Source organism: Bos mutus, chromosome 18, assembly GCF_027580195.1.
Source record: "Bos mutus isolate GX-2022 chromosome 18, NWIPB_WYAK_1.1, whole genome shotgun sequence".
Taxonomy (NCBI): Eukaryota; Metazoa; Chordata; class Mammalia; order Artiodactyla; family Bovidae; genus Bos; species Bos mutus.
The window spans coordinates 12,479,036-12,506,378 of NC_091634.1; the positions used below are offsets into that span (position 1 = coordinate 12,479,036).

Consider the following 27,343-nt stretch of genomic DNA (forward strand, 5'->3'; position numbering starts at 1 on the left):
ATGGCTCTCTTCACCATCCTGTTCCTCATTCTCTTCATTGGCCTCCTGCTCCTCTGGGGCCGCCCTGCCTCCCGGGGCTGCCTCCCTCCTGGACCCTGGCCTCTGCCCTTCCTGGGGAATGTCTTGCAAATGGACCAGAAGGGTCTCCTCAAGTCTTTCCAGGCGGTGAGATGAAAAGGGCAAAGGGGCTGGAATCATTAAAGAAGGGATTGGCTACCCACTCCAGTATTCTTGTCTGGAGATTTCCAGGGACAGAGGAGCCTGGCTGGCTACACTCCCTGAGATCACAAAGAGCTGGACACAACAGAATGACTAACACTTTCATTTTATATATAGTAGTGTATATATGTTAATCCAAATTCCCCAATTTATCACACTCCCTTTCCCCACTAGGTAACTGTAAGTTTGTTTTCTATATCTGTAACTCAATTTCTGTTTTGTAAACAGGTCCGTTGTACCATTATTTTAAAGATTCAATGTATATGTGACACCATATATTTGTTTTTCTGTGTCTGACTTACTTTGCTCAGGATGACAATTTTGAGGTCCATCTATGTTGCTGAAAATGACATTACTTCATTGTTTTTTATGGCTGAGTAATATACCACTGTATATATGTACCACATCTTTTTTACCCACTCCTCTATCTATGGGCATTTACGTTGTCTCCATGTCCTGGCTATTGTAGACAGTGCTGCAGTAAACACTGGGGGCCATTTATCTTTTCAACTTATGGTTTTCTTTGGATGTATGCCCAAGACTGGGATTCCTGGGTCATAAGGCAACTATATTTTTAGTTTTCGGAAGAACATCCATAGTGTTCCCCATACTGGCTAGACCAATTTACATTCTTACCAACAGTGTGGGAGGGTTCCCTTTGGAGAGAGACATTTGAATAGACATGAGACTTTGAGCTGTGATACTGTGTGGGTTGGGAGGGAGAGATTCTATAGCTTGGATGTGGGGAGTCTCTGTAATTCTTTTTTTTTTAATTTATTTATTTTAATTGGAGGCTAATTACTTTACAATATTGTAGTGGTTTTTGCCCTACATTGACATGAATCAGCCATGGGTGTACCTGTGTTCCCCATCATGAACCCCCTCCCACCTCCCTCCCCATCCCATCCCTCTGGGTCATCCCAGTGCACCAGCCCTGAGCACCCTGTCTCATGCATCGAACCTGGACTAGTGATCTGTTTCACATATGATATTATACACGTTTCAGTGCTATTCTCTCAGATCATCCCAGCCTCGTCTTCTCCTACAGAGTCCAAAAGACTGTTATATACATCTGTGTCTCTTTTGCTGTCTCGCATATAGGGTTATCGTTACCATCTTCCTAAATTCCATATATATGTGTTAGTATACTGTATTGGTGTTTTTCTTTCTGACTTACTTCACTCTGTATAATAGGCTCCAGTTTCATCTACCTCATTAGAACTGATTCAAATGCATTCTTTTTAATAGCTGAGTAGAGACATTACTCTGCCAACAAAGGTCCGTCTAGTCAAGGCTATGGTTTTTCCTGTGGTCATGTATGGATGTGAGAGTTGGACTGTGAAGAAGGCTGAGCGCCAAAGAATTGATGCTTTTGAACTGTGGTGTTGGAGAAGACTCTTTAGAGTCCCTTGGACTGCAAGGACATCCAACCAGTCCATTCTGAAGGAGATCAGCCCTGGGATTTCTTTGGAAGGAATGATGCTAAAGCTGAAACTCCAGTACTTTGGCCACCTCATGCGAAGAGTTGACTCATTGGAAAAGACTCTGATGCTGGGAGGGTTTGGGGGCAGGAGAAGAAGGGGATGACAGAGGATGAGATGGCTGGATGGCATCACTGACTCGATGGACATGAGTCTCAGTGAACTCTGGGAGTTGGTGTTGGACAGGGAGGCCTGGCGTGCTGCGATTCATGGGGTCGCAAAGAGTCGGACACGACTGAGCGACTGATCTGATCTGATCTCAATATTCCATTGTGTATATGTACCACAGCTTTCTTATCCATTCATCTTCCGATGGACATCTAGGTTGCTCCCATGTCCTGGCTATTATAAACAGTGCTGCGATGAACATCGGGGTACACATGTCTCTTTCAAGTCTGGTTTCCTCACTGTGTATGCCCAGCAGTGGGACTGCTGGGTCATATGGCAGTTCTATTTCCAGTTTTTTAATGAATCTCTACACTGTTCTCCATAGTTGCTGTACTAGTTTCCATCCCCACCAACAGTGTAAGAGGGTTCCCTTTTCTCCACATCCTCTCCAGCATTTATTGTTTGTAGATTTTTGGATAGCAGCTATTCTGAATGGTGTGAGATGGTACCTCATTGTGATTTTGATTTGTATTTCTCTGATAATGAGTGATGTTGAGCATCTTTTCATGTGCTTGTTAGCCATCTGTATGTTTTCCTTGGATGTCTGTTTAGTTCTTTGGCCCATTTTTTGATCAGGTGGTTTATGTTTGTGGAATTGAGCTGCACAAGCTGCTTGTATATTTTTGAGATTAATTCTTTGTCAGTTACTTTGTTTGCTATTATTTTCTCCCATTCTTAAGGCTGTCTTTTCATCTTACTTAGTTTCCTTTGTTGTGCAAAAGCTTTTAAGTTTAATTAGGTCCCATTTGTTTATTTTTGCTTTTATTTCCATTACTCTGGGAGGTGGGTCATAGAGGACCCTGCTGCGATTTATGTCAGAGAGTGTTTTGCCTATGATTTCCTCTAGCAGTTTTATAGTTTCTGGTCTTACATTTAGATCTTTAATCCATTATGAGTTTATTTTTGTGTATGATGTTAGAAAGTGTTCTAGTTTCATTCTTTTACAAGTGGTTGACCAGTTTTTCCAGCACCACTTGTTAAAGAGATTGTCTTTTCTCCATTGTATATTCTTGCCTCCTTTGTCAAAGATAAGGTGTCCATATGTGCATGGATTTATCTCTGGGCTTTCTATTTTTTTCCATTGATCTCTATTTCTGTCTTTGTGCCAGTACCATACTGTCTTGATGACTGTAGCTTTATAGTATAGGTTGATTCCTCCAGTTCCATTCTTCTTTCTCAGGATTGTTTTGGCTATTCGAGGTTTTTTGTATTTCCATACAAATTGTGAAATTATTTGTTCTAGTTCTGTGAAAAAATACCACTGGTAGCTTGATAGGGCTTGCATTGAATCTATAGATTGCTTTGGGTAGTATACTCATTTTCACTATATTGATTCTTCCAATCTATGGACATGGTATATTTCTCCATCTATTACTGTCCTCTGTGATTTCTTTCATTAGTGTTTTATAGTTTTCTATATATAGGTCTTTTGTTTCTTTAGGTAGATATATTCGTAAGTATTTTATTGTTTTCATTGCAATGGTGAATGGAATTGTTTCCTTAATTTCTCTCTCTGTTTTCTCATTGTTAGTGCATAGGAATGCAAGGGATTTCTCTATGTTAATTTATATCCTGCAACTTTACTATATTCATTGATTAGCTCTAGTAATTTTCTGGTGGAATCTTTAGGGTTTTCTATGTAAAGGATCATGTCATCTGCAAACAGTGAGAGTTTTACTTCTTCTTTTCCAATCTGGATTCCTTTTATTTCTTTTTATGCTCTGATTGCTGTGGCCAAAACTTCCAAAACTATGTTGAATAATAGTGGTGAGAGTGGGCACCCTTTTCTTGTTCCTGACTTTAGGGGAAATGCTTTCAATTTTTCACCATTGAGGATAATGTTTGCCGTGGGTTTGTGATATATAGCTTTTATTATGTTGAGGTATGTTCCTTCTATTCCTGCTTTCTGGAGGGTTGTTTTTTTTTTTTATCATAAATGGATGTTGAATTTTGTCAAAGGCATTCTCTGCATCTATTGAGATAGTCATATGGTTTTTATATTTCAATTTGTTAATGTGGTGTATTACATTGATTGATTTGAAGATATTAAAGAATCCTTGCATCCCTGGGATAAAGCCCAGTTGATCATGATGTATGATCTTTTTAATATGTTGTTGGATTCTGTTTGCTAAATTCTGTTAAGGATTTTTGCATCTATGTTCATCAGTGATATTGCCTGTAGTTTTCTTTTTTTGTGGCATCTTTGTCAGGTTTTGGTATTAGGGTGATGGTGGCCTCATAGAATGAGTTTGGAAGTTTACCTTCCTCTACAATTTTCTGGAAGAGTTTGAGTAGGATAGGTGTTAGCTCTTCTCTAAATTTTTGATAAAATTCAGCTGTGAAGCTGTCTGGTCCTGGGCTTTTTTTTTTTTTTTTTGCTGGAAGATTTCTGTTTAGTTTTGATTTTCATGCTTGTGATGGGTCTGTTAAGATTTTCTATTTTTTCCTGGTTCAGTTTTGGAAAGTTAATTTTCTTAGAATTTGTCCATTTCTTTCAAGTTGTCCATTTTATTGGCATATAGTTGCTGATAGTAGTCTCTTATGATCCTTTGTATTTCTGTGTTGTCTGTTGTGATATCTCCATTTTCATTTCTAATTTTGTTGATTTGATTCTTCTCCCTTTGTTGCTTGATGAGCCTGGCTAATGGTTTGTCAATTTTATTTATCTTCTCAAAGAACCAGCTTTTAGCTTTGTTGATTTTTGCTATGGTCTCTTTTGTTTCTTTTGCACTTATTTCTGCCCTAATTTTAAAGATTTCTTTTCTTCTACTAACCCTGGGGTTCTTCATTTCTTCCTTTTTTAGTTGCTTTAGGTGTAGAGTTAGGTTATTTATTTGACTTTTTTCTTGTTTCTTGAGGTAAGTCTGTACTGCTATGAACCTTCCCCTTAGCACTGCTTTTACAGTGTCCCATAGGTTTTGTGTTGTAGTGTTTTCATTCATTTCTATGAATATTTTGATTTCTTTTTTGATTTCTTCTGTGATTTGTTGGTTATTCAGAAGCGTGTTGTTTAGCCTCCATATGTTGGAATTTTAAATAGTTTTTATCCTGTAATTGACATCTAATCTTACTGCTTGTGGTCAGAAAAGATTCTTGGAATGATTTCAATTTTTTTTAATTTATCAAGGCTAGATTTATGGCCCAGGATGTGATCTATCCTGGAGAAGGTTCTGTGTGCACTTGAGAAAAAGGTGAAATTCATTGTTTTGTGGTGAAATGTCCTATAGATATCAATTAGGTCTAACTGGTCCGTTGTATCATTTACAGTTTGTGTTTCCTTGTTAATTTTCTGTTTAGTTGGTCTATTCATAAGTGTGAGTGGGGTATTAAAGTCTCCCACTATTATTGGGTTATTGTTAATTTCCCCTTTCATACTTCTTAGCACTTGCCTTACATATTGCAGTGCTCTTATGTTGGGTGCCTATATATTTATAATTGTTATATCTTCTTCTTGGATTGATCCTTGATCATTATGTAGTGACCTTCTTTGTCTCTTTTCACAGCCTTTATTTTAAAGTCTATTTTATCTGACATAAGTATTGCTACTTCTGCTTTTTTTTGGTCTCCATTTGCATGAAATATCTTCTTCCAGCCTTTCATTTTCAGCCTGTATGTGTGCCTTGTTTTGAGGTGGGTCTCTTGTAGACAGCATATATAGGGGTCTTGTTTTGCATCCATTCAGCCAGTCTTTGTCTTTTGGTTGAGGCATTCAACCCATTTACATTTAAGGTAATTATTGATAAGTATGATCCCATTGTCATTTACTTTGTTGTTTTGGGTTTGAGTTTATACACCCTTTCTGTGTTTCCTATCTAGAGAAGATCCTTTAGCGTTTGTTGAAGAGCTGGTTTGGTGGTGCTGAATTCTCTGAGCTTTTGCTTGTCTGTAATGCTTTTGATTTCTCCTTCATATTTGAATAAGATCCTTACTGGGTACAGTAATCTGGGTTGTAGGTTTTTCTCTTTCATCACTTTAAGTATGTCCTGCCATTCCCTTCTGGCCTAAAGAGTTTCTTTTTTTGGGGGGTCGAGAGGCTCAGACATGTCTCCTGAAGGGACTTTAGTCTGACACCAACTTTATTCAGCATCTTATATTTATACAGAAAAGCGTGAGAAAGACAAGACAGTTGACATTTTTTCTTGGTTGGCCTATACATCTTACAAACAGTCACAAGAAATCTTGAGAGCATGGGAATGGCTCCCTGTTATTATTTATTACACCAGATAACATTTCCCTGTGCGTGAGAAGTTTGCACAGAACTCCAGGTGCCTGCAGTAAATAAGCGCCTAATCTCTGGGGTGGTGGGACAGAGAGCTATGTTTGCAAGCAAACCCTCAAGAACTGAGGCAGCTCCCAGAGCTGTGTCCTTCGGACAAAGGACCCCGTTCTCACGGGTAGCTCCCCGCATCTCCCCCTTTCTTTTTATATAGGCTCATGCTTATGTTCCTTTAACCGCAGACCATTTCCATAGATGGAAGCCTTTATCATCCATAGATCATCAATCAGTTTTTTAATTAAACAAGGTGCAAGAAATAAAACAGTTAAAATTATTAAGAATAGTCCTCCTATGGCTGCTCCCAAGTACCAAATACTATTGACAGTAGGTACATGTCGAAAAAGTTCTTTAACAAAAGACTCAGCTCTTTTTGCAACATCCAAATCAGGTCTGGGTGCATTTTCAATGTTCATTATTTCCTGATGTAGATGCAGCAAATCTAAGGAAATATTTTCATTATGCCAAATACCTTCTAAATGAGCTTTCACCTTATCCCAAGCAGTTATACTACCATTATATTTTTTGGGAGTAACACAGATCCATTGAAAATCAGCATGACATTGTACTCGTAATCTCAACTTTATACTTTGAACCTCTTTACCTAAAAATTTTACAACATCATAAAGGGCATTCAATCAATCCTCTAGCTTTTTGTCAATATCTTCTTGAGTCCCCAGGGCAACGGATGCATTTTGTGCCAGATTATTAACAAAAGTTGCAGTTTGCACTGATTGTGCCAAGGACAGGGCTGCAGTAATCGAGGAAGCAATAAGAGTTACCAAAGCTACAAATCCCAGAATTATTAACCCTATTCCCCTGTGATAACGCATTAAAGCACCCTCTACTTCTCTCCAAAGTTCAAGTCCCCTTTCATCATACCAAGACCCATTAATCTTTACAGGAACCATAACAAAAGCAGGGTGTCTTAAGACTAGAACCCTAGTTTGATTAGTAATTCCCCTAACACAGTTAGTCAAAGTACAATTGTTACAAGTTACATTATAATATCGTAACCAGGTTGTATTTTTACAGATCCTACTAGTAAAGCATAAGGGTGAAGCACACATGCACGAGGGTATCTCATGGTGAGATTCCACAAATAACCGTGTCTCACTTTTGATCCCACCTGAAGGTAGGAACCCTCACATCCAAGGGCGGCAGCTAGTTTCCAGATTTCTGTTTGGAACACTTTAGAGCCACCCAAGTTCCAAATACGGGATGCAAAGTTCCTATTATCTTGAGCTCCAGGGTTTCGGGCCGAGTCTGGAGACCAGTCCCACAATGACTCATTTGTCCCAAATATGTTATAAACCGTAGCAGTTCCATCTCGACACAGTTTCCATGGTGCAGCAGTGACCCTTCCCCTTGTTCCAAAGTCGCAGAAAGGGATATCTAAAGGACCAGTTCCATTACGACGTTGAGGAATTCCAGATTCTTTCGTTACTCCAGGAATATACAGGCTCCAACCATTGTCATAATCAGCATATCCGGACTCCCCAACAAAAAGACATCCCGTTGAATTAAAATATCTTTCCGGCAGCCAGCGCAGCGCTTCGGCATCCTCAATCTTGGCGGGCAGCAGCCGTCGTCGCGCTCCGATTCTTGAGTCCCTGTTTTGGGCGCCGGCCTGAAGAGTTTCTATTGAAAGATCAGCTGTTATCCTTATGGGAATCCCCTTGTGTGTTATTTGTTGCTTTTCCCTCACTGTTTTTAATATTTGTTCTTTGTGTTTGATCTTTGTTAATTTGATTAATATGTGTCTTGGAGGTGTTCACCTTGGGTTTATCCTGTTTGGGACTCTCTGGGTTTCTTGGGCCTGGGTGACTATTTCCTTTCCCATTTTAGGGAAGTTTTCAACTATTATCTCCTCAAGTATTTTCTCATGGCCTTTCTTTTTGTCTTCTTCTTCTGGGACACCTACGATTCGAATATTGGGGCATTTAACATTGTCCCAGAGGTCCCTGAGGTTGTCCTCATTTCTTTTAATTCTTTTTTTTCTTTTTTCCTCTTTGCTTCCTTTATTTCTACCATTCTATCTTCTACCTCACTTATCTTATCTTCTGCCTCCATTATTCTACTGTTGGTTCCCTCCAGAGTGTTTTTGATCTCATTTGTTGCATTATTCATTATTGATTGACTCTCTTTAATTTTTCTAGGTCCTTGTTAAACATTTCTTGCATTTTCTCAATCCTTGTCTCCAGGCTATTTATCTGTAACTCCATTTTGTTTTCAAGATTTTGGATCATTTTTACTATCATTATTCTGAATTATTTTTCAGGTAGACTCTCTTTCTCCTCCTCTTTTGTTTGGTTTGGTGGGTATTTATCCTGTTCCTTTACCTGCTGAGTATTTCTCTGCCTTTTCATCTTGTTTAGATTGCTGTGTTTGGGATGGCCTTTCTGTATTCTGGCAGTTTGTGGTTCCTCTTTACTGTGGAGATTCCTCCCTGTGGTGGGGTTGGGCGAGTGGTTTGTCAAGGTTTCCTGGTTAGGGAAGCTTGCGTCAGTGTTCTGGTGGGTGGAGCTGGACTTCTTCTCTCTGGAGTGCATTGAAGTGTCCAGTAGTGAGTTTTGAGATGTTTATGGGTTTGGTGTGACTTTGGGCAGCCTGTATATTGAAGCTCAGGGCTATGTTCCTGCATTGTGGTAGAATTTGCATGTTATGTCTTGCTCTGGAACTTGTTGGCTCTTGGGTGGTGCTTGGTGATAAGGCTTTTGGATGAGCTCTTATCGATTGATGTTCCCTGAGTCAGGAGTTCTCTGGTGTTCTCGGGTTTTAGGCTTAAGCCTCCTGCCTCTGGTATCAGTCTTATTCTTACAGTAGCCTCTAGACTTCTCCATGCATACAGCACTGATGATAAAACATCTAGGTTAATGGTGAAAGGATTCTCCACAGTGAGGAACACCCAGAAAGGTTCACAGACTTACCATGGAGAAGAGAAGAGGGAGGAGGCAGATAGAGGTGACCAGGAGGAGAAGAGGGGAATCAAAAGGGGAGAGAGCAATCTAGCCAGTAATCAATTTCCTATGTGCTCTCCACAGTCTGGAACCCTCAGAGAGGTTCACAGAGTTACATAGAAAAGAGAAGAGGGAGGAAGGAGATAGAGGTGACCAGGAGGAGAAGAGGGGGAATCAAAAGGAGAGAGACAGATCTAGGCAGTAATCAGTTCCCTAAGTGTTTTCCACAGCCCAGAACACACAAAGAGATTCACAGAGTTGGGTAGAGAAGAGAAGGAGGAGGGAGGAGATAGAGGTAACCTGGGAGAGAAAAAAGAGAGTCAAAAGGGGGAGAGAGTAATCAAGCCATTAATCACACTCCTAAATAAACAAGGGTACTGAAGATTGATTCTTAAAGGTACAAAATTGATAACAAATACCAAAAAGCAAAGATTAAAAATCCAGAGTAGAGGTTAGACTCTCAAAAATACAATATTAAAAAAACAAAACAAAATCACAAAAATTATTAAAAATATATATGAAGTTTGCTTCAAAAATAGGGTCTTTTTTTTTAAGGTAATAGTAGGTTATAAAAATGAAAATTAAAGGAGCAATAGAGGACTTTAAAATTTTTTTTAATTTAAAAAAATTTAAAAAATGATAATAGTAAAAATATATCTAGGATTTTCTCTGGAGCTGTTGCAGGCAGTGTGGGGTCAGTTCAGTCTCAGATAGTTTCTTGCTTCAGCTTATACTTCTCAAGATCTATAGGCCCCTTCCAATGTAGTCGGTGCTAACTACAGGGCTTTAATCTGTTGCACCTGTCACTTCCAAAGCAGTTCCCTCTGTTTATTTTGGCTTCTTCTGTTTGCAGGTCTCTTTAGTGTCTAATTTCTGCCCTGACACAAGGGGGCGAAGGTGGTCACTTATTTAGGCTCACTTGTTCAATCGTGCTGTGGGGAGGGAGGAACACTGCAAACAAATATCACTGGCATGTGTGGGGAGTGCTCACAGTCTCGGCCACACTGCGTTTGCCCCCACTCATGGCATGTGTGCTTTCCCAGTCTACACTGCTCAGGCTCCAGTCTACACTTTAGCTACACTAAAGAGCTCAGGCTTTTCAGGGGAACTGTCTAAAGTGGGCCCTGGGTTGTGCGCACTTCCCAGGTCTAAGCCGCTCAGGTTCAGGTTCTCAGGTACTCCACAAAGGTGCAGACTCGATTCGGCCTGTGTTTTGTGCCCTTCCCAGGTCTGAGCAGCTCGGGGACCGGGTGCTTGGAGAGCGCACTCTCCCCAGGTAGTGGGTGTGTCTTATCACCTCCCCTGCCCCAGCCACTCGGTTTCCTGGGTACACAGCAGGCACGCCATCTCAGGTGTACTGTGTGTCTCTTCTGGGGAGCTGATCTCTGGCTGCGACCCTCCCGGCGGATGTCAACTGTCCAGAATCCCAGGAAGTCTTGGTTAGCAACTGGGAGCCTGCTTGCAGTTTGGTAGAGGATGACATCTCTGGGGCCAAGATTGCCCCTTTCCAGCTCTGGCTGCCACCTGCCTGCCTCCCTGCCTCCGGCAGGGGATGGGCTGGTCCGCAGCTGGCTAGGTCTCCTCTGGTATTAGCTTAGTCCTTTGTTCTGTGAGCGGGCCCTGCAGTGCCTTATGTTAGGGCTTTTTTGTGAGATAGTTCTCTCTCTCTCTTTTTTCCCCCCTCACTCTCTCTCTGGCTATTTCACAGTTCGGGTTGCTATCTCACATTAGCTCCCTCAGATTGCCCTCAGGGCATTCAGGCCCGGTCCTTACCCTAAGCAATGCAGCCCGTGCCTCCCTGTTCAGCCCCTGCTTGCTGGTGGTAGATGCGAGTGTCTGGGCTACTTCTCTGCTGGGAGTTGCCGTTAGGCACGTAATCTGTGGGTTTTATTTATTTATTTATTTATTTTTCCTCCTGGTTATGTTGCCCTCTGAGATTCCAAAACTCCCCACAGACCCGCTGGTGAGAGGGTTTCCTGGTGCTTGGAAACTTCTCCTCTTTTAAGACTCCTTTCCTGGGATGGATCTCATCCCTAACTCTTTTGTCTCTCTTTTTATCTTTTATATTTTGTCCTACCTCCTTTTGAAGACAATGGGCTGCCTTTCGGGGTGCCTGATGTCTTCTGCCAGTGTTCAGAAATTTTCTCAGCGTTCAAATGTTCTTTTGATGAACTTGTCAAGGAGAAAGTGGTCTCCCTGTCCTATTCCTCCGCCATCTTAGGACCATGCCCTCTGTAATTCTTAAAAGCAAGGCTGGGAGGGCTCAGGGTAAAGTCAACAGAGGCAGATGCTTGGGGTCAGGTGATATATGTGAGGTTCGGAGGAAACCATAGAGTTCTAGTCTTTGCTCTTCCCTGATGGGGCTGCAGCCTGCAGGGTAGGCTAACTGGGAGGTGTGATCCGGGGTGAGGTGGAGATCCTTCTCTTGAGTCAGAGAGTGAGACCTGGACTCTGCCCCCACAGCTGCGGGAGAAATATGGGGATGTCTTTACCATCTATCTGGGGTCTCGGCCTACTGTCATCCTGTGGGGGTACGAAGCAATGAAGGAGGCTCTGGTGGATCAGGCCGAGGCATTCTCTGGCCGAGGGCACATCGCCATCATTGACCCTGTCTTCCAGGGAACAGGTGAGTGGGGGATGAGGGTGAGGATTAGGGAGGGGAGGAGGGAACATCCCATGTGTCTTCTCAACCTTCCCTCCACGCCCCACCATCAGGTGTGGTCTTTGCCAATGGAAAGTCATGGAAGGTTCTACGGCGATTCTCTGTGACCACCATGAAGGACTTTGGGATGGGGAAGCGGAGTATTGAGGAAAGAATCAAGGAGGAGGCTCAGTGTCTGGTGGAGGAGCTTCAGAAGTCCCAGGGTGAGTGCAGCCTGGGTGGAGGTGGGGATGAGATGGGGTGAGAGAGAGGGAGAGGGCATGTGACTGATAAAGAGAGATCCAGAGACAAAGACGAAGAGAGGCAGAAACAGCTTCAGATAAAGAGAGGAGAAGGAGATAGAGACAGAAAAAGAGAAAGAGAATGAGGAAAAACAGAGACAGAGACTAGCAAAGAGAGAGGGAGAGGCAGAGAAAGTAGACAGAAGCACAGAGAGCACAGAGAGAAACACAGCAAAAGCAAGACAGAGAGATATGGAGAAGGTGACACAATAAATCTAGGAACAGAAGCTGCAAGGAAAAGTGAAAGCAAAAAGTAAAGGGAGTAGGGAGTTATTAAAGTCAGGGGAACACAGAATGTCAATGAGGTTAAGGAGAGGGGCTACAAAGATGTGGCAAGAGAACAGAGAAGGAGTGAGTCTGAAAGGAGGAGTGAATGAAAAGGCCAGAGAAAGTCAGCCCAAGACATAGAACAAGAAAAGCAACAAGAGACTCAGAGGTGAAGACTTTCAGAAAGAAAATCTTAGATACCCAATGAAAACCCAGTCAGCCAAGACAAAGACAAAGAAACTAATCAAAGAAGCTAGGATGAGATGGCACCAGTCAGGTCAGAGCCAACCAGGACTGTGCAGGGGACCCCTCGCCCCATGACAGACCTCTCTCCTCAGGGGCCTACCTGGATCCTCATTTCCTCTTTAACGCCATCACCGCCAACATAATCTGCTCCATTGTCTTTGGTGAGCGCTTTAATTACCAGGACCCTAGACTATTACAGCTGCTACATTTACTTAATGAAATCTTCATCATTCTCTGCTCCTTCTATACCCAGGTGAGTCATCAACTGCATAGTGGGCCAGCAATTAGGGTGGTGGACCCCAGGAAGAGATCAGATACTTTCTGTCCTGAACACTAAACATGGAAGGTTTAGTGGCCCTCCCAGGTGAGACCATCCGTCAGTTTGGGGGTCTGAATCAGGCCTTGGACAGGACGGGCTTCGAGAGAAGGAACCTCAGTAGATGTGAGAGTGACTGGGGCTGGGTGCAGAGGTCCATGCACCACTGTTTGTGTGTGTGTTTGTGTGAGTGTGTGTGTGTGTGTGTGTATGAGTGTGCGCATGCACATTCAGTTGGGAGGCACACCCTCCAAGTCCACAGGGTGAACGATGCCCTTTAGATGTTGCTACGTGTGCAGCTCAGAGCATCAACACTCACAGAACCAGCCAAGTGAATACAATGGGTTCTGCACCTTGTCTGCTGCCTTGTAGATGTTTGAAATCTTCCCGGGCATCTTGAAACACTTTCCTGGCGCACACACCCACTTGTACAGCATGATTGAAGAAGTGAAAGATTTTATCACTGAGAACATGGAGAGGCACCAGAAGATGCTGGATCCCAGTGGCCCTAAGGACTTCATTCCTTCCTGCTTCACATGGACAAGGCAAGACCTGCGCAGGATATGCGTTGGGGATGGGAAACAGAGCGATGGAAACTGTACTGACATTGAACTAATATCTTTGGGTGCGATGTATGTGTTCTTTAAACGTTGAAGTAGTTCCCTAAGGATTAGCAAGAAAGCCAAGATCCATAATCCCCCACCATTTTCCCCTATGCCTCTCCAAGCCTTCCTCCCAACAGCCTTCAAAGAGCTGGTAACTAAGCAGTTAACATGTGTCCAGTAAGCTTTCTCTGAGACACAGCTCAGGCCTTCCCCGAGCTGTGACAGAGTCAAGTCTGTTCTGATTGGTCAAGCTCCATGTATATTCAGATTGATAAAGACCAATGTCTGTTCTGATTAGTGCAGGCCAATGTCTGTTCTGATTGGTCTGGCAAGAGCCATACCAGTTGTTAAATATGGACAAGGCGAGGGCTGCCCTGGGGGAGCCTGAAAGAGAGTGATAGACACACTACTGACATTGAGCTAGTATCTTTGTGTGGGATGTATGTGTTCTTTAAATGTTGAAATACTTCCCTAAGGATTAGCAAGCAGTCCATGGTCCAGTCCCTCCCCTCTATTCCTTTCTAATCCTCTCCAAGCCTTCCTTCTGGAATGCTTTTAAAGAGATTAACACCAAGCAGTTAACATGTGGCCCAGTAAGCTTACTCTGAGGTGGATCTCACTCCTTCCCTCAATTCTGAGACACAGAAATGAGTCTGTTCTGATTAGTCAGAAGCCCACATCTGTTCTAACTGATTGAGACCAATGTCTGTTCTGGCAAGTGCCTACTAGTTGTTAAATATGTTCAGCAATATCCCTGGAATGTAAGCTGCAAAGGCCAATCGGGAGTGCAATGACACCCAAGGACAGAGAAAATCAACAACAGCAGTGACATCAACAAATTAACCTCTAACTTGCATTGAGCTTATCATACATTATCAAAGTAACTCCATAAGGATGTGCTAAGGCACCAAGAGGTTATATTCCTTGCCCGAATACACACAGCTGGTAAATGTTAGGGCCAGAATTTGAAGTCCAGGCACTTTCACTCTGGAGCTCACCCTTTTGGTACCTTTTTGGCCTTGATTAGAGAAAAAAAGTTTCAAGAAAAAGAATAACTGGCACAGAGGAACATGGTGTTGGTAGGGAGACAAGAAGACTCAGAAACTGGGAATTTCTGCAGGGGGAAAATGTTAAGAATCACCCATCTCCATCTCTAGGAGCGCTTAGATCCTGAGAGTGAGTTTCACCAGAAGAATCTCGTTCACACGGTGCTCTCACTGTTCTTTGCTGGTACAGAGACCTCCAGCTCCACACTCTGCTTTGGGTTTCTATTCCTTCTTAAGAACCCTGGTGTCTTAGGTGAGCTGGGCTTATGGCAGGTGGGGGCAGGGGAGGAATGAGGGTCTCTAAGGCCATGCTGGAAGGCTGATAGGCTAAGACAGATAACTTCTGTCCTGAGGATCTGGGGGGAAAAAAACAAACAAACAAACAAAAAACACCCCAAGGGCTTTCCTCGTAGCTCAGCTGGTAAAGAATCCTCCTGCAATGGGGGAGACCTGGGTTGGATCCCTGTGTTGGGAAGATCCTCTGGAGGAGGGCATAGCAACCCACTCCAATATTCTTGCCTGGAGAATCCTCATGGACAGAGGAGTCTGGTGGGCTATAGTACATGGGATTGCAAGGAGTCATACGTGACTGAGCAACTAAGCACAGCACATAGGCATTTGTAACTTGTAATAAAAGTTTGCTAGAGACAAAGCTCTTTAAAGTTGACAAAGCACTTTAGGATTTACTTTACAAAGAATTTTTCATTCAGGCAAACACTGTCTGGTGTAGAAGGTGTTTGTACTTATGAAGTGTTTTGCAATCTGCCCTGAGTGATGGTGAGGTGCCTTCTGGTTTTCAAAGACTGGTCCTGACATAAAGCATTACCTTTTACAGTGCATTTTGCTGTCTACTAAAGTACAGGATTCTTGCCAACTACTCTTTGAGGTGGACTAAGAACTTGACTTTTTAATATATATTGCCAAATTACAACTAATTAAAAAGCACCTTCATTGGTTCTCATGTTGATGTCTGCAGATCAGACTTGGAGAAACTCTCACCTCATCAAACTCCATTGTTTCATAAGAATGAATTTAAGGCCAGCCTGAGGAAATGACTTATCTAAAATCATATAGTGCATGAGTGAGACAAAAGGAGATGACACCAGTTTCAGCTACAACTCATTTTTAGTTGGAAAAGCAAAAAACACCATTAAGTGTTGAATGAATTTCCACCCACCCATCCTTACCCAAGTTACCCCCTGTCATAACTCATAACTAGAGTAGAAATAACAGATAAGACTTCTTCACAAATAAGATTCTAACTTTCTTTTTTGATGCTTTCATTGAGAGGAATGATAACCCAATATCTTAGAAAAGAATTTACAAGACCCTCTCATCAGTCTGCAGGTCATTTTCAGGTCACTTGGTTGAGTCCACTGTTATGGGCATTTATTGACATATGCTCCTCCCACGTGAACTGTTCTCAGAGAAAGTCCAGGCAGAAATTGACAGAGTGATTGGTGCACACCGCCTCCCAACTCTGGAAGATCGGGCAAAAATGCCTTATACAGATGCCGTCATCCACGAGATTCAGAGATTCAGTGACCTAGTCCCTGTTGGTGTCCCCCACTCTGTCATCAAGGACACTCACTTCCGAGGATATTACCTCCCCAAGGTGAGACCAGCAGGGCCACAAATCTTGATTGTAGGTGCTGTCTGCCTCCAATCCTATGGTTTATATCTGGTTGTTGGACTGTGATAAGAATTTTCATTTCCAGATTTCTATGGAAGAGAAGAGATTTTACAAATATACTGAAGTCTTCTTTCTTTTGTTCAGTCATATTTATTACCTTTACAAGGTATTAGGTTTGCTGGAAAAAATAGAATATACTTTTGAAGCTTGTTATAGAGTAGAGTTGGTTTTTTTTTAAATCTTTTAAAATAATTTCTTCTTAATGTTTATATGAATCCATGTGTTTATATATATCCATATACACAACAATTGGCTCATACTGTGGCAGTCACTTTGCAACTGAGTGACCTTGTCTTTCTATGCATCTAGCACAATTTGCAATGTGTGTGTGTGTGTGTGTGTGTGTGTGTGTATGTGTGTGTGTATGTGAGTGTGCCTTTCTTTTTTTAATATAACAGTTTGCTGTGGATATATTGTTCAGGTCAATGCCTATGGTTATAACTCATTTTTTTTTTTTTTTTTGTGGGAGCTTACATTGCTGAGCATAGGTGTACCTAGAGGTGATATCCACAGTTTTGAATCACCCAATGAACAGCACCCATCAGGTTATATTCTGGCCCCAGTCTTGGAGTCACCTCTTTATAGGGCTCTGCTGTCAGATGTGAACCTTTTAGTTGATGGATCATAAAGTAGACCAAGGGGTCTTGGGGATGAGGGATCAGGGTGGTTGGTAAGGATACCTGGAAGGATGGGACACTAGCAACCAAATGGGGGAGAGTCATTTAAACATTCCTGCCACCAACTATAGAGCCACACAGAGGATGAAGCTCATTATCAGCTGCGGAGGCACATTAATAGATTCAGCCACTCTTTGTTAATGGTCATTTGGGTTCAAGGTCAGAGAAACACCAGTAAGATGGTACGTGCTGGGAAAGGGCATTAGAGGGCAGACAGACTGAAACCACAATCACAGAAAAGTAACCAATCTAATCACATGGACCACAGTCTTCTGTAACTCAATGAAACTATGAGCCATGCCGTCTATGGCCACCCTAGATGGATGGGTCGTGGTGGAGAGTTCTAACAAAACAAAGTCCACTGGAGAAGGGAATGGTAAACCACTTATTCTTGCCTTGAGAGCCCAATAAACAGTATGAAAAGGCAAAAAGATAGGACACTGTAAGATGAACTCCCCAGGTCGATAGGTGCCCAATACGCTACTAAAGATCAGTAGAGAAATAACCCGAAAAGAATGAAGAGACAGAACCAAAGCAAAAACAACAACCAGTTGTAGATGTGACTGGTGATGGAAGCAAGGTCCGATGTTATAAAGAGCAATATTGCATCAGTTCAGTTCAGTTCAGTTCACTCGCTCAGTCGTATCCGATTCTTTGCGACCCCACTAACTGCAGCACACCAGGCCTCCCTGTCCATCACCAACTCCCAGAGTCCACCCAAATCATGTACATTGAGTCGGTGATGCCATCCAACCATCTCATCCTCTGTTGTCCCCTTCTCCTCCTGCTCTCAATCTTTGCCAGCATCAGGATCTTTTGCAATGAGTCAGCTCTTCACATCAGGTGGCCAAAGTATTGGAGTTTCAGCTTCAACATCAGTCCTTCCAATGAACACCCAGAACTGATCTCCTTTAGGATGGACTGGTTGGATCTCCTCGCAGTCCAAGGGACTCTCAAGAGTCTTCTCCAATACCACAGTTCAAAAGCATCAATTCTTTGGTGCTCAGGTTTCTTAATAGTCCAACTCTCACATCCATACATGACTACTGGAAAAACCATAGCCTTGACTAGACAGACCTTTGTTGGCAAAGTAATGTCTCTGCTTTTTAATATGCTGTCTAGGTTGGTCATAACTTTCCTTCCAAGGAGTAAGTGTCTTTTAATTTCATGGCTGCTCTCACCATCTGCAGTAATTTTGGAGCCCAGAAAAATAAAGTCTGACACTGTTTCCACTGTTTCCCCATCTATTTCCCATGAAGTGATGGGACCGGATGCCATGATCTTCGTTTTCTGAATATTGAGCTTTAAGCCAACTTTTTCACTGTCCTCTTTCACTTTCATCAAGAAGCTTTTTAGTTCTTCTTCACTTTCTGCCATAAGGGTGGTGTCATCTGCATATCTGAGGTTATTGATATTTATCCGAGCAATCTTGATTCCAGCTTGTGCTTCCTCCACCCCAGCGTTTCTCATGATGTATTCTGCATATAAGTTAAATAAACAGGGTGACAATATACAGCCTTGACATACTCCTTACCCTGTTTGGAACCAGTCTGTTGTTCCATGTCCAGTTCTAACTGTTGCTTCCTAACCTGCATACAGATTTTTCAAGAGGCAGGTCAGGTGGTCTGGTATTCCCATCTCTTTCAGAATTTCCCACAGTTTATTGTGATCCACACAGTCAAAGGCTTTGGCATAGTCAATAAAGCAGAAATAGATATTTTTCTGGAACTCTCTTGCTTTTTCAATGATCCAGCAGATGTTGGCAATTTGATCTCTGGTTCCTCTGCCTTTTCTAAAACCAGCATGAACATCTGGAAGTTCACGGTTCATGTATTGCTGAAGCCTGGCTTGGAGAATTTTAAGCATTACTTTACTAGCATGTGAGATGAGTGCAATTGTGCGGTAGTTTGAGCCTTCTTTGGCATTGTCTTTCTTTAGGATTGTAATGAAAACTGACCTTTTCCAGTCCTGTGGCCACTGCTGAGTTTTCCAAATTTGCTGGCATATTGAGTGCAACACTTTCACAGCATCATCTTTTAGGATTTGAAATAGCTCAACTGGAATTCCATCACCTCCACTAGGAACTTGGAATGTTAGGTCCATGAATCAAGGCAAATTGCAAGTGATCAAACAGGAGATGGCAAGAGTGAATGTTGACATTTTAGGAATCAGCAAACTAAAATGGACTGGAATGGGTGAATTTGACTCAGATGACCGTTATATCTGCTACTGTGGGCAAGAATCCCTTAGAAGAAATCGAGCAGCCATCATGGTCAACAAAAGAGTCCGAAATGCAGTACTTGGATGCAGTCTCAAAAAGACAGAATGATCTCTGTTCATTTCCAATGCAAACCATTCAATATCACAGTAATCCAAGCCTATGCCCCAACCAGCAATGCTGAAGAAGCGGAAGTTGAACGGTTCTATGAAGACCTACAAGACCTTCTAGAACTAACACACAAAAAAGATGTCCTTTTCATTATAGAGGACTGGAATGCAAAAGCAGGAAATCAAGAAACACCTGGAGTAACAGGCAAATTTGTCTTTGGAGTACAGAATGAAGCAGGGCAAAGGCTCATAGAGTTTTGCCAAGAGAATGCAAACACCCTCTTCAAACAACACAAGAGAAGACTCTATACATGGACATTGCCAGATTGTCAACACTGAAATCAGATTGATTATATTCTTTGCCATCAAAGATGGAGAAGCTTTATACAGTCAGCAAAAAGAAGACTGAGAGCTGACTGTAGCTCAGATCATGAACTCTTTATTGCCAAATTCAGACTGAAATTGAAGAAAGTAGGGAAAACCACTAGACATTCAGATATGACCTAAATCAAGTCCCTAATGATTACACAATGGAAGTGAGAAATAGATTTAAGTGACTGGATCTGGTAGACAGAGTGCCTGATGAACTATGGATGGAGGTTTGTGACATTGTACAGGAGACCCCATGGAAAAGAAATGCAAAAAAGAAAAATGGCTGTCTAGGGAGGCCTTAAAAATAGCTGTGAAAAGAAGAGAAGTGAAAAGCAAAGGGGAAAAGGAAAGATATTCCCATTTGAATGCAGAGTTCCAAAGAATAGCAAGGAGAGATAAGAAAGCCTCCTTCAGTGATCACTGCAAAGAAATAGAGGAAAACAATAGAATGGGAAAGACTAGAGATCTCTTCAAGAAAAGTAGAGATACCAAGGGAACACTCAGGCAAATATGGGCTCAATAAAGGACAGAAATGGTATGGACCCAACAGAAACAGAACATATTAAGAAAAGGTGGCAAGAATACACAGAAGAACTGTCCAAAAAAGATCTTCACAATGCAGATAATCACGATGGTGTGATCACTCACCTAGAGCCAGACATCCTGGAATGTGAAGTCAAGTGGGCCTTAGAAAGCATCACTACGAACAAAGCTAATGGAGGTGATGGAATTCCAGTTGAGCTCTTTCAAATCCTAAAAGATGATGCTGTGAAATGCTGCACTCAATATGCCAGCAAATTTGGAAAACTCAGCAGTGGCCTCAGAACTGGAAAAGGTCAGTTTTCATTACAATCCTAAAGAAAGGCAATGCCAAAGAATGCTCACACTACTGCACAATTACACTCATCTCACATGCTAGTAAAGTAATGCTCAACATTTTCCAAGCCAGGCTTCAACAATATGTGAACCATGAACTTCCAGATGTTCAAGCTGGTTTTAGAAAAGGCAGAGGAACCAGAGATCAAATTGCCAACATCCGCTGGATCATCAAAAAAGCAAGAGAGTTCCAGAAAAACTTCTATTTCTGCTTTATTGACTTTGACTGTGTGGATCACAATAAACTGTAGAAAATTCTGAAAGAGATAGGAATACCAGACCACCTGACCTGCCTCTTTGAGAAATCTGTATGCAGGTTAGGAAGCAACAGTTAGAACTGGACATGGAACAACAGACTGGTTCCAAATAGGATAAGGAGTATGTCAAGGCTGTATATTGTCACCCTGATTATTTAACTTATATGCAGAATACATCATGAGAAACGCTGGGGTGGAGGAAGCACAAGCTGGAATCAAGATTGCTCGGATAAATATCAATAACCTCAGGTATGCAGATGACACCACCCTTATGGCAGAAAGCAAAGAAGAACTAAAGAGCCTCTTGATGAAAGTCAAAGAAGAAAGTGAAAAAGTTGGCTTAAAGCTCAACATTCAGAAAACTAAGATCATGGTATCTGGTCCCATCACTTCATGGCGAATAGATGGGGAAACAGTGTCAGACTTTATTTTTCTGGGCTCCAAAATTACTGTGGATGGTGATTGCAGCCATGAAATTAAAAGACACTTGCTCCTTGAAAGAAAAGCTATGACTAACCTAGATAGCATATTAAAAAGCAGAGACATTACTTTGTCAACAAAGGTCTGTCTAGTCAAAGCTACAGTTTTTCCAGTAGTCATGTATGGATGTGAGAGTTGGACTATTAAGAAAGCTGAGCGCCAAAGAATTGATGCTTTTGAACTGTGGTGTTGGAGAAGACTCTTGAGAGTCCCTTGGACTGCAAGGCGATTCAACCAGTCCATCCTAATGGAAATCAGTTCTGAGTGTTCATTGGAAGGACTGATGTTGAAGCTGAAACTCCAATACTTTGGCCACCTGATGCGAAGAGCTGACTCATTATAAAAGACCATGATGCTGGGAAAGAGTGAGGGCAGGAGGAGAAGAGGATGACAGAAGATGAGATGGTTGAAAAGCATCACCAACTTAGTGGAGATGAGTTTGAGTAAACTCTGGGGTTGGTGATGGACAAGGAGGCCCTAATGTCCATGGGGTCGCAAAGAGTAGGACGCCACTGAGCGACTGAACTGATGAACTGACAGTTCCACTTGTTTTTAACATCCTCTTAGGGCATTACCGTGTACCCCGTCTTGAGCTCTGCCCTCCAAGACCCACGCCACTTTGAGAAGCCAAATACCTTCTATCCTGGCCACTTCCTGGATGCGCAGGGCAACTTCAGGAAGCCAGAAGTCTTCATCCCATTCTCCATGGGTAAGTCCTGCTCTTTCTTCCCCATGAAAATGCCTGCTTGCTCACGCTCTGTGTGTAACTCTCTTTCTTGATCCAACTCCAAACACTAGGTGAACGTTTTTGGGAAAATATGACAATTCTGAAGGATATAGAAAGACATCTACAGAGACAAAGATAGTGTGAAGGGGACAAGAAAGGATGAGGTACAATGGAGGAGGAAGATGGAGACTCAGTGATAGAGATAAAATGACAGCACAGACACACATGTGCAGGCTCAAAATAACAGACAAGTAAATGATCCATTACCAAGCACCTGTTATGTGCCAAAATCAGGGAAAGGCATTTTTCACATTTTCTCTGAAAATGAAAATAATCATTATTTTTCTAATTTATACAAAGCAAGAAAGAATAAAATTCAATTTGAAAATCACCTGTAACTTACCACTCAACCACACTTATTAATAACAGAGGATGTCCTTTTATTAGTATGTATACAAACACAAAGGTTTAGATGGATAGATGGATAGATAGGTAGATAAATAGCTACATACATGGATACACAGATAGATACATAGACAATAGGTAAGAAAATGAAAGAAGAGTAAAAAGAAAGGAAGAGAAAAGAAGGAAGATTCAGTGATTTATTTCTTGTTTGTCAATTGTTAATCCAAGCCATGGACTAGTGTGAAGTTCAGAAGGCACTTAAAGAACAGAGATTTAAGGAATATTCGTTCTTGGATTTGCATGTGTGCCCTGATTCAATCAGATTTCCCATGTGGTTCAGTGGTAAGAAATCCACCTGCCAATGCAGGAGACACAGGTTAGATCCCTGGGTCAGGAATATCCCCTGGAGAAGGAAAGGGCAACTCACTCCAGTATTGTTGCCTGGGAAATCCCAAGGACAGAGGAGCCTGGTGAGCTACAGGCCATGGGGTCGTAAAAGAGTCAGACACGACTGAGCAACTATAGAACAACCTAATTCAACCATCTATAAAATAATTTAACTTTTAGTCACTGACTTGAAATTTATCATATTTAAAAAATTTCAATCTGAGTAGATCTAAATCTGGTTCATTTACTGGTCTGTCTTTCTAGCTATATAATACTGCTTGACTATTTCTACCCAAGAAATATGTTTTAATATTTTACAGTTGCTATTCTCTCTGTATTACTCTTCTTCTATAGATAGTTTTATGTTGTTGTTGTTTTTTTTTTTTTAACATATTTTGTTTTCCTTCCAAGTATACTTTGGAATTATTTTGTCAAAGTCTCAAAAACTCCCCCTGAAATTTTATTAAGATTAACCTGAATTTGTAGTTTACATTGAATAACTTTGACAGCTTTACAAATTCAAATAACTTTGACAGCCCAGTCTAGAAGGGCTTCCCAGGTTGCTCAGTAGTAAAGAATATGCCTTCCAATGCAGGAGACATGGGTTCAATTCCTTGGTTGGGAAGATCCCCTGGAAGAAGAGATGGTAACCCACTCCAGTATTCTTGCCAGGGAAACTCCATGGATAGAAGAGCCTGGCAGGCTACAGTCTGTGGGCTCGTACAGAGTTGGACAGGACTGAGCACACACACAGTCAAGAAGATAGCATTTCCTTTGAATCACCTCTATATTAGTTGAATTTTTTTTAAACTAGGTTTTGAATACTTCTAGCTAGATTTATTCCTAAGAAACATGAGAAGAGATTGTTGCTATTGCTGATAGAACCTCTTTGTCAGCTCAGGCTGCCATAATAAAGGGCTATAGATTGGGTGGCTTACACTACAGAAATTCATCTGCTCATATTTCTGGAGCCTGGAGCTCTGCTCTCAGAGAGCCAGCATGGTCAAGTTCTCATGGGGTCTGTCTTCCGGCTCACACATGGCCGCCGTCTTGCTGTGACCTCACGAGGTACAGTGAGGGCTCTGTTATCACTTCCTCTTCTTATAGAACTCAATCCCTTGGAATTGTTTTTACCACATGAGAGCATTCTTCCTCCTTGCCTCCCTCCTTTCCTTCCTTCCTTTCTTCCTCTTTAGTAGCTTTTTCTTCTGATTATAAAGCTAATGTATTGTTGAAAGTTTAGAGAATACAAAACGGTATAATTTTTAAACAAACAAACAAAAAAGAACACTATTCCCTCACGGAGGCCTAAGGAGCTTTTCTAATGAGCTTATCTAAACCTTAAGGGCTTCTCAGGTGGTGCTAGTGGTAAAGAAGTTGCCTGCCAATGCAGGAGAGGTAAAAGACACAGATAGATTCGATCCTTGGGTTGGGAAGATCCCTAGGAGGAGGGCATGGCAACCCACTCCAGTATTCTTGCCTGGTGAATCCCGTGGACAGAGGAGCCTGGTAGGCTACAGTCCATAGGTCACAAACAGTCCAACACAACTGAAGTGACTTAGCAAGCATGCATGCAAACCTAATAACCAGACTTTGCTGGTGGTCTAGTGGTTAAGACCCCAGATTCTCACTGCAGCGGGCATGGGTTCCATCCCTGGTCAGGGAGCTAAGATCTCACATGCCATGAGGGGCGGCCAAAAAGAAAAGATCAACCCAATTACTTTCTAAGATCCTTTCTCCAAATACCATTGCACTGGGAGTTAGGGCTGCAACATATAAATTCTGAAAGGACACGATTAAGTTCACAGCAATTTTTTGATGTAGTATTTTAAATTTTTAGAATAGGTATATCAGAAATCCACTGGTATTTTGAAATGTATATTTCTGTCATAATCAGACAATTTCCTTATATTACTTTTACAACTAACCATTTTTCATTCTCTTGGGTTTTCCAAATAATTGGCATTCGCATCTGCAAATGATATTTTGACTTTTTTGTTTCTTGTGTTAAAGTCACATGTTTTCCCTAATATCATGAGCTAACACCTCTGGAATCATGGGAAGTAATAGTAATGACAGTAAAAATAGTGACTTCTAATTTTAAGGAGAATATTTTTCTTTTCTCTCTTAAGCTTAATGATGGCTATGATCTATTCCAGATATTTTATGGCTATTCTAACATATTTTGTTGTTCAGTCAATAAGTCATGTCTGACTTTTTGTGACCCCATGAACTGCATCATGCCAGGCTTCCCTGTCCTTCACTATCTCCCAGAGTTTGCTCAAACTCATGTCCATTGAGTCAGTGATCCTACCATATATTTTTCTCAGTTCTATTCTCTTTTTTTGGCCACGGCGCACATTTTGTGGGCTCTGAGATCTCTGACTGGGAATTGAACATGTGTCCCCTTCAGTGAAAATGCAGAGTACTAACCCCTGGACTGCCAGAGAAGGTCCCAATTTTCCTCAACTCTAAATGAAATTAAGGGAAGATCTTTTTAATCTCTATTTTACAACAAGATTTTATTTCTTGAAAAATTTGATCAGGATGTTATATTGAGTATTAATCTTTTCAGCTCCTGTCAAGACGATCAAATTGCTTTGCTCCTTTGACGTCTGAGTGTTGACTCATTCTCTCTCTTGTAGAATTGGAAAAAGAGAGGCTCAGGGTTCAGGGGACTTGCCCAAGCCCCTGTAGAAAGTCATGATCTATGGAGGTCAGGGCAGGGCTAAGCTGTGATAAACTCTCTGAATATCTCAGCAACTGAGAGCCAAAAGATTGTTTTCCTGATCATGCAACATGCCCATCCCAAACCATGACAGTCATGTAGAAAAGGTAGTTAACGGAGACTCTATCCTGAAACATGAAGACACAGGGAAAACAGTGTGACATGTATAAGTTTAGCCCTCACTTCATGGGACTAAGAAAATCCCATCCAAGTTCAATGTGGCTGAGATGTTATACACCCAGAGATGATCTTTGAATACTTATGAAGCATAGCGAACTTAGCCACACACACAAGGCAGCTCTCTGGGCTCCTTTCCTTCCCATGAGACTGCGGGTCAACAGGATATAATGGAAACTCTAGCTCAGCCCAGGGACATGCTGGCCTCACCCTTGGTTATCCCAGTGGACACAGCCTGTGCTGAAGTCAGTGGATACTTAGGGCTCCACCACAATGGGACAATTTGTGGTGGTCAAACTCATCGTGCAGGGAGACATGAGTAGGTGTTATGAGAGTCAGAAAAATGGGGGCAAAGATGGACAGAGTGCTAGTCAAGTCTTTATAAGCGTGAAGTGGGCATGACCAGTCAGAACCTCCACAGGTTGGGGTGTGGGGATTGGGTCTGGGAGGCTGACTTTGTTGGCTGCTGATTGTGGGCAGGGCCAAGGAGCTGAGAGGAGGGTCAAGGTGGCCAGAAGAGTGGGGACACTGAGAAGTTTAGACCAAATGATCAGATATAGCTCAATATTTGATCAGCCAGGTGCCTGCCTACTCCAGGGTAGGCCAAAAGTTTCAGCTCCCCTGAACTCCTCTCTCATGGTCCTCATAACTAGAGCATACTGCCACAGATTTCTCCAGAATTTTCACATTTTTTTTTCTCATAAATTGGCTTAGTTGACAGTATACTTAACCAGAGACACACAAAAAAATGAGACACGAAAGGACTTGGTACCAGGAGGGACAGAGGAGGGCACTGTACTAGATAATCCCAGAGGAGGCAGAACTGAAATATAACTGAGATAGAAATGTGCGAACACTGTTCACCCTATGCCTGCCCCCACTCTCAGCCCCTACTAATGTTGTTGGTGTTGTTGGTACTGAGGACAAGAATAGGATCAGAACACCTCACATGTAAATCTATGTAAATGAACATGCAAATATCCTGGGGTTTTGGGGAATGGGGTAACCAAGTGTTCTCAAATTCAGCTTCATGTTGATAAACTTTTACTTTTTGCTTGTCACCATCTTCTCTGCATACCCCTGCCCTCCTCCTTCTTCAAGCTGAAATAGCTAATTCAGCCCTCAACTTCTGTGCTATGTGACTCCAAAATAGCTCCCTTTTACCTCTCCGATCTTATCCTCCAATCGTACTCCCTCCCTTACACCCACAGGAAAACGCCTCTGTCTGGGTGAGAGCTTGGCCCGCTCAGAGCTCTTCCTCTTCTTGACCACTCTGCTGCAGAACTTCTCTTTGGGGTCTCCCAAGGCCCCTGAAGACATCGACCTCATGCCCAGGAAGAATGGGCTGGGGAGACCACCCCCTTTGTTCCAGGTCCGCTTCCTGCCCCGCAGATGAGGGGGAGGGCAAGAAGAAGCACAGATGTCCTCTGAGTCCTTGCATCCAGCCCCTGCCTCCGTCCAGAATTAACATGTGCAGGCTCCACCCTGCTCACTTTCTCCTGTGGAAAGTTCCTTTTGTGGTCTCTCCATCCATCCTGCTGTAATCACCACTTATCCCTAGATGGCCTGCTCTGTTGACTGAGGATATTTCAGGGTCAAGAAATACGGGCTGGACTTCCCTGGTGATCCAGTGGTAGAGAATCCGTCTACCAGTGCAGAGGACATAGATTCACTTCCTAATTTGGAAAGATTCCACATGCCACGAGGCAACT

At 42.2% G+C, this 27,343-nt stretch overlaps 1 protein-coding gene across 1 annotated transcript; it reads left to right on the top strand.

The window, feature by feature from the left end:
- Positions 1-27,027, top strand: LOC102287777 (cytochrome P450 2B4-like). The gene is given in 10 exon segments (XM_070386828.1): positions 1-165; positions 11,565-11,727; positions 11,817-11,966; positions 12,650-12,810; positions 13,246-13,393; positions 13,396-13,418; positions 14,636-14,777; positions 15,952-16,139; positions 21,775-21,916; positions 26,843-27,027. Coding segments are annotated over 10 exon segments (1,467 nt in total).
- Positions 27,028-27,343: the final 316 nt, after the last annotated feature.